This window comes from Nannospalax galili, unplaced genomic scaffold (genome assembly GCF_000622305.1).
Source record: "Nannospalax galili isolate Female #2095 unplaced genomic scaffold, S.galili_v1.0 scaffold1811, whole genome shotgun sequence".
Taxonomy (NCBI): Eukaryota; Metazoa; Chordata; class Mammalia; order Rodentia; family Spalacidae; genus Nannospalax; species Nannospalax galili.
In genome coordinates, this window is record NW_008329641.1 from 361,946 (window position 1) to 370,096 (window position 8,151).

Below are 8,151 nucleotides of genomic sequence, written 5' to 3' on the forward strand. Positions count from 1 at the left end.
ATCAAAATGATTATCTTTTTACTTCAAAACTTGAGAAGAAAATGGGCTTGAGTACTTCCTAAGGGAAATTCCTTCAAACTCTGCTTCAGAATTCAGCCTTTAGGCGTATGATAAAGCAAATCAATTAAGAAGAATCTGGTAAAGCAGCCACAGAGGGCATTGGAGAACGTGTATCGGGAACCGAGGACCAGGGAAAATGTATTTGAGCCCTGGCCCTACACTTGGCAAGTCACCAGATCTTTAAAAGTCATTTCTCAATTCATTTATTTACTTTTATTTTTATTTTAATTTTGAGACAGGGTCTCTGTCCAGGCTGGCTTCAAACTCACTATGTAGCCAAGGATGACCTTGAACTTTGGATCCTCCTGCCTCCACCTCCCAGATGCTAGGATTATAAGCATTACAATCACACTCAGTCTCATTTTCTTCATTTATAAAAAGAAAATTTGACTACCTTTTCAATTAAACTTGAGGATAGCCATAAAGATCAGCCACATGACGGTCTAGGAAAGTGCTCCGTAAACACAAAGGATGGCTGGATGAGAGAACAACAGTGTGGACCCGGCAAGGATCCTGCCTGTCCTGGTTCTAGTGCTTTCTATTTATTTTTTCCCCTTGAGTCTAAAAGAATCAGTTGCTGAGTAACATGGTAATATCACAGACAAGCAGAACAGATCACGGAAGCCCAGCATCCCCACAACAGCAATCCAGTTAATTCAAGCAAGTTTGCTTTCTCACCAACGAAGTCCTGTTATGGCCTCAATAAATCTGCAACTGACATTGACATTCAAGCACAGGGACAAGTCAGAAAAAAATCACATTTTCAACGCAGAGGCCTCTTCTAGCAAGTTCAAAACAGGGCAGTGAGGTGGGAGTCCAGATCAGAAGAAGCATTTGGAGCAGCTGGGAAGAGAAAAGTTTACTTCTTGAACTCTGAGAACCATTACCAGCTGGGTGGGGTGGGGTGCGGGAAGAGGTCTGGGTGTGGGTAGCGGTCTGGGTGCTTAAGTGTTCTTAGAACCTTTCCAATGTCATGACCATGGATAATTCATTTTGTAGCTGAAAGGGATGTTTAACCATCTCATCATTTCTTGTCCCGCACATGAGAAAACTTAAGCTCAGAGAGAAATTTAAGCCCAAGATCACACTGCAATTTAGTGAGAGAGGAAGAAAAGGAAAGCATAGCAGTGTTGCCACTTTCCTGCATTACGAAGAGATTTTTCTCCTCTGAAGCTGGGAAACTCCAACACACATGATAAAGGCTACAGCTTCCCAAGCACCTTGTGCATAGACACTACTGAACAGCCTCTCTACTCTACAGTGCCCTGCGGAGGACACCATCGCCACCATCTTAGAGAAGAAGGAGCCTGAGGTGGGCAACTCATCGACAAATGCTGTGGACTTAGGTCCAGATCTTTCTGCCTGCATAATCTCCTCTCTGCCTCACCATATGGCATCCTCCAGAAAGATATAAACATTTTCAGATGGTCACAGAGAGAAAAATCATTTTCTTTCTTCAACAGAATTATTTTCAACAGGAGTCTAGAGTCTCTAGTGAAATGCTTTTTTCTTTTAACCTGTTCTTTTTATTGTTAGTCCTGAATTTGCACCACTATCCCCATTTTCCTGAAAATTAGCCTTAACAGTCAGCATTAGGAATAGCCCAAATGTCTAGCAATAATGAAATAGTAGAGAAAATATGATACATATATTTGCAAAATGGTCATGAGGTCCAAGCTTGAAAAACAGGTCAGACTCTGTGATTGATACTATAATCCACAAATCTCAAATTCCTGCCTGATGCTTTTTTTTTTTTTTTTTTAGCTCATTACTTCATTAACTGAGAATCTCTGAAAATGACAATCTTGTTTATTTTCTTTTTCCCAGTGTTACAGCAAAAAGTGTGTGTGGGGGGGGAATTAGTGTAGCTTTTAGTTTTGAGACATAATGTTAATTCAGTCATATGAAATTGTCTTTTTCAAAGGTTCAAAATAAAGAAATATCTGGATCTGGCAGCACAGACCTGTAATTTTAGCTCCTCAAGAGGCTGAGGCAGGAGCATTGCAAGTGCAAGGTCAACCTGAGCTACAGGATGAGTTCAAGTCCAGCAGGCTACACAACTTGGTAAGGCCTGATCTCAAAACTGAAAAAAAAAATAAATAAAAATGAAATAAATAAATAAATAAATAAAAAGAAGCGTGGTATGTAGTTCAGTGATAGCATATTTGCTGAGCATGCATGGATACTGAATTAAATCCCTAGTACCCCCAAAACAAAGCAAAACAAAACAAAACAAAAAAAAGCAAATAAAAAAATAGCAGAATCTTATATGGTTGAAAAAGAAAACTTTAATAATTGCAGAATTTTTGCCGGGTGTGGTGGCACATGCTTTTAATCCCAGCACTTGGGAGGCAGAGGCAGGCAGACCTCTGTGAGTTTGAGGCCAGCCTGGTCTACATAGTGAGTTCCAGGACAGCTGGGGCTACAGGGAGACCCTGTCTCAAAAAGACCAAAAGAAAAAAATTGCAGAATTTTAAAATTTTTACTGACTCACTTTGATTCTGTTCACCTTCCCCATTTATTTCCTAATTTCTTATTTAGTTTTGTTTTTAAAATCCACTGTTTAATACTAATTTATCTTCTAGAGAAAAGAACCAAATGATGCCAACCTCATAGACGGCTTAATCAACAAAGTAGTATGGAACTCTCTCGATTTCTTTCACTCACTCACCTTTTAATTAATTCAACAAACTCTAAAATACCAATGTAGCATGTACTCTGTTAGTTACGTGCTAAGCAGTGGGAGCGTGTCTGATACCAAGGAGGGACATCTAGTTCCTTGGGACTGCTTTAATGTAGGGCAGAAGACACAGCTATCGGCAAATAGTGACTAAATGACTTATTTCAATTAACAGGTCAAATGACTAGTTTCATTTTTTTCAGCCAGATTATTTGAATGTTTGTTCAACTTGAGTAAATCTACTATGATTTTATTGTAAAAAAGAACCATCTTTGTCTAAAACAATTTAAAATTTTATTATGAACTATTTCTGGCATTTATTTTAAATCTGCTGACCCATAGATATAAAGAGAGGAAAAAAGTATTCTCAAAATGTGTACCTGGACTACTTGAATCTAAGACAGTTCTCTGTGGTGCCCAGACACTTTTAAATAAAACATAAGGCACAATATTGAGTGGCTTTTGGAAGTGAAGATGTATATTCAACAAAAATTAAATCAATTTTAAAGAATAAAAGTAAAAATAAAAAGAATATTAAATAAATAGAGCAGAACTAATATCACTAGGTTTGAGTCTTAGTAGTGTTTGTTGGTGGTGTTTTGTGGCAGTAAACATGGTCTCTGGGTCAGCAAGTCTAAGCAGGGTCGCAGTTGGAAAATCAAGCATTAATTAGGTTTGGAAACACAGAGCCAGGTTTCAAAAACGCCATCTTTGAAACACTGTGCTTAGATTGAAGAACCACTTACATTTCCTTCAAGTGCATGTCTAAAGTTTCGGTCAAGATTTAGAGTTTAAGATGTTTGTGTTTACATCCCATGTATACCCACGCCAACCAACCTAGGTGGCTGCCCTGATCATGTTCCCCAGGAACATTTGTTTGAATTTCCCCCTTCTCTCTATTTATAGTACTTATTTTCAACATGTTTCCACTTTGGAGGAACTCTTGCTTACACAGTGTTTTTTAAAAATTGAAATGTTGGCTCCTATATCCATCCCAAGCTTTAATCCACACTTGCCATTGGGCCCACCCTTGGGCTTCTGTGCTGGTTTGGGTGTGCTTAGAAATCAGAAGGGAGATAAGTTGCTCTCAGATGGAGAAAATGCCCACTGATATTTCAAAACACTACTGAGAGCAAGTTAAGAATCACAGCCATTGGTTTCCATCTCCTGTTCCTAGGTTTGCAATAATTCAGTCCAACAGGCAATAAAAGAAATGATTAATGATTAGTGGAACTTCTATTTATTGTGTGTGTGTGTGTGTGTGTTGCATTCAGTTCTTGCCTTCACATCTCTGCAAGGAAGGCATTAGTATCCTCACTTTAGAGGAAAAAGTCCCCACAAAAAAACAAAAACCAGGACCATCGAGGTGCACTAAGTTGCCCAAGGATGCACACAGTTAGAAGTACTGTGATTGGCCTGACTGCCATGCCTGCCGACTTTCTAAAAGTAACACTGCTCATGACCCTGAGGCTTCACGTTAAATGTACATCTCTTCACTAGAGAATGGACAAAGGCCACACTGACCACTGGGTGCATTCTTACCATGGTGAGGCAGTTAGAGGCACCAAGAAGCTGAGGATCAGCAGGCAGAGTGTGCTGTGCGGCCACACACGCCATCTTAGTGTCTTCCTGCCTCAGGCCCTGGAGATGGTCTTGGTAGACTCTGAGGACCGACCAGTTCAACACTGGCTTGGACCCCAGTGTCCGGCCTTTTCCAAAGATAATTAAATGGAAAATACCTAGTATAAAGTGACATTTTAAAAGTGTTTGGGAAATGGATCTCCTAAATGAGCAAGAAAGTAGGGAAGACCTGACTCTTGATCTGTTGGTGATCTTTCTGGGGAAGTGGACACAGTCCTCTGAGGTAGCCTGGTGTATTGGGGTTCTCAGTGTCAGAGGCCCCTTAAACCGTCTCCATACCATCTCTCATTTCTGGCCCATGACATTTGGAAATGTTTGCCTATTAGCTTTATCTAGAAATATCTAAAACTTCAGTCTCTACAGAGAAAAAGCAGGGTGCACTGAGAAGTAAAAGGTCCATCTGTCTGAAGTTTTGTTCTCCTTGATCTTGGTGGAAATGGGCACAGGCCTCCTCTCCTCTGGGTGGGGTTTTGTTTACTGCTTAGCAGCCATCGCCTTCCCAGAAGCCTTTTGTTTCTCTAAGTCCCCTAATTTCTACTTGAGCTCCAAAGCCTGCCACAAATGGACCAGCGAGGAGCTGAGGCAAAAGCAGCAAGGTTGAACAATCTTCCTGGCCAGTCTCCCAAGCCTGAAGCCATAAGTCCTAAGTTACTGCCCTCAGCAGCTGAAGTCACTGATCTCCCAGAGGCTGTGGAAGATTGTTGTCCCTGCCCATAAGGATGGGCTGCTGTGGGCTTGCTCAAGTGCTAGTGCTCCACAGCCCCGTGTGAGTCATACCCACCAGGCCCTTTCTGAGAATAGCACCTCGATCTTACAGAAAACCCCATGATTCCTAAGCCCTCAGAACCCCTGAGGTGCTGGCCCAAGGCTGCACATGTTTCCTTGGGAGGAACATCTGTGATGGTGGCCATTCCTGCCCTCCCAGAGTTGTCACTCAGCAAACTCCCACACGGAGGCAAGCTGTGAAGTGGAGGAAGGACACTGCTCACAGCTACCTTCCCTGTTTCTCTAGATTCAAATATAGCTTGTCCCATTTCTTGCAAAAACACCAGGACACCAATCCCCTGGGCATCCATCTGGTCTTCTGTTTACTTGTTTTCACCCCCCAGTGTCTGAGTTGGTAAGTGTGGTGGAGACTCACACAGAAAAGCCAGGCCTCTGTGGGCTACAATGAGAGCATGTACACATTCGCTTCTGGGCTGTTACTCATGGTGGTGACTTAACAATGTACATTCTTCCAAGTTCCCTACGTTCCATCAGCATCTCTGGTTTTCTGGCTCAGATAGAGAGCTGCCCACGGCGAGGAGTTTGAGTACGTCACTGAGCCAGGCATGCATGGGTGTCTCATAGTGCAGCTGTTGGCCACGGTGGCGGACAACCAAGACAGGATGAGCCTAGACATAGACGTTTTGGGCCAGGAGGTAGCAAAGTGCCCTTCAGAAGGCCACAAACTTACTATTTCCTCTATGCCACTTCCCTCCTTCATCAACCCCATTTAGTCCCTAGCCCTATAAGGTGTTTCAAGTCATGGAGGGCTGCAGGCCATGACCCTCTCTGACTGATCATAGTAATGTTCTTTGTGAGCAAAGGAAGAAAGAAAGGAGCAGAGTGACAATGCCAACTAGGGAGGAAAGGAAGAAAACACCGTATCTAGAAGACAGAGTAGGACACAGCCTCACTGATGTTTACTGATCCTGCGTAGCTTCTGTTTTTTGAACACTGTTTCTCCATCCTGGTCTGCCTCAGTTACTCTTCTGCTTCCTTCCTGCTTTCCTTTCCCCTCCACAGATTTTCTTCTCTCCTTCCATCACTGCAAAATCTACAACTCTGAGTGGCTGTTTTCAAACAGCTGTCTCTGAACCAGTGCCCAGTTTGATGTCACCAAGCAAATGCCTGCATGGGACTCAATGCTGTCCTGCCCCGCAGTCCATTGACTTTGGGAAGACAGACATCAAAAGAGACACCAGCTCTTCACCTCCACTCTGCTATCCCCAGACACGCAAAGGGCATCTATAAGTTCCCAGCTTTGGAAATGTCAGCCTTACCTGAGCCTGAGAACTGGACCTGAAGGATGGCTGCTAGAACGAATGCCTTCCACTTCATTTTCTCCTTCCCCCAGGATGATGCCCAGAGACAGGGGCAGCTGTGTCTGGGACAATGGGGAGAAAGGGAGGTGCTGAAGGAGTCTCTGCTGGCTTTGTTCTGTGGCTGCCACCCCAGGAAGTAGAGGATCAAGGGCCTTTAAGAAAGCACCTACCACAGCGCCAAGACACTCGTGCTCCCCCTTTTGGTTTACAGGCAGGAAGCTCCGGAGGTTTGAGGGTTTGGGGGTGAGAGTGTGTAGCTGTCTTTCTTTCATTTGACTGTACTTTTAATGTATCTAATTTTTTTCAAAAGTCTTGACTAATTTTTATCTGACTCCTATTTTGGTTGATGAAGTCAGACCCTAAGCAAACATAAGTTCTCAATGCCTGTAAGAACTCTTACCCTTTCCTAGGCCATTGAATGTTTTATGGAAGTTGGAAAGTGGCAGAGCTCCACATGGACAGTCAGACTAAATGCAGAGACAGGCTATTAGGCTTTTAGTGATATCACCACTTACCTACTTGCTGTGTGGCCTTGCCTATAACATCCTATACCTCTAGACTTCAACTTCTTTATCTTAAGAGCAAAGAAAGGAGGAAACTTAAGGTTATGGATCTGAACTTGACCTCAACTTAGACCATAAATAGTATAAAATACTATAGCTCACACAGTATTATATATACGTTATATATATATATTATACAGGGTCTCATTATGCAGTCCAGGCTGGCCTTGAGCTCATAATCCTCCTGCCTCAGCTTTCCCAGTGTTGGGATTACAGGTGTGAGTCACCACACCTAGTCAAAGGCTTGTGCTAATTGTTAACATTTAATCCTGGGAGTCATTTACAAAAGGAAAAAGATTAAAAGCCAAGAATATTGATGCATTTTGCAAATCTTAGCACTCAGGAGGCTGAGACAAGAAGAGTGTGAGCTTGAGGTCAGCCTGGGCTAATAGTGAATTCACGGCCAACTTGGACTACATAAAGACTTTGTTGACAAACAAAACAAAAAATGAAAACAGACATAATCATAATTAAAAGCTGTAAGATCTATATAAAGCGAATTTTGAAACACTACCGAAAAATGCAGAAAACTGTGAATGGAAAGCTGCTTATCTTTTATCTTTGACAGAAAACTCCCTCTTAAGAAGTCCACAGTTGGCCTGGTGCAGTGGTGCACGCCTTTAATCCCAGCACTCAGGAGTTGGAGGCAGGCGAATCTCTGTGAGTTCGAGACCAGCTTGGTCTCCATAGCGAATTCAGGCCAGCTGTGGCTACAGAGAGACCCTGTCTCCAAAAGACCAAAAAAAAGAAGTCCGCAGTTGTTTCTAAATTAATCAATCTATCACTGAAACAAAGTATTGACAAAATTTGGGCCAGCAAGATGGCTCAGTGGGTAAAGGCACTTGTTGCTAAGCCTGATGATCTTAATTTGATCCCCAGGATCCACATGGTAGAAGGAAAGAGCTGACTCCTACAAGTTGTCCTCTGGTCTCCACACATATGCTGTAGCATGTTCAAGAGTGCACACTCACCATTCCCGACATAAGTAAATAAATGTTAAAAATATATTAACAAAAATTTTAAATGAAATAAGCTGATTCCAAAGTTCATATGAAAAAAATAATGTGTAAGAATGGTTAGACTAGGGCTGAAGAGATGGCTCAGAGGTTAAGAGCACTGG

The 8,151-nt window shown here is 42.4% G+C and overlaps 1 protein-coding gene across 1 annotated transcript in view; it reads right to left on the reverse strand.

Annotated features, from left to right (window-relative positions):
• Positions 1-6,597, reverse strand: part of Cd247 (CD247 molecule) — an 81,605-nt gene extending 75,008 nt beyond the window's left edge. The window contains exon 1 of the mRNA XM_017799963.2: positions 6,427-6,597. Within this exon, the coding sequence (XP_017655452.1) occupies positions 6,427-6,484 (58 nt within the window). The 5' untranslated portion in view covers positions 6,485-6,597. The remainder of the gene's footprint in view (positions 1-6,426) is intronic.
• Between the last annotated feature and the right edge of the window lie 1,554 nt (positions 6,598-8,151).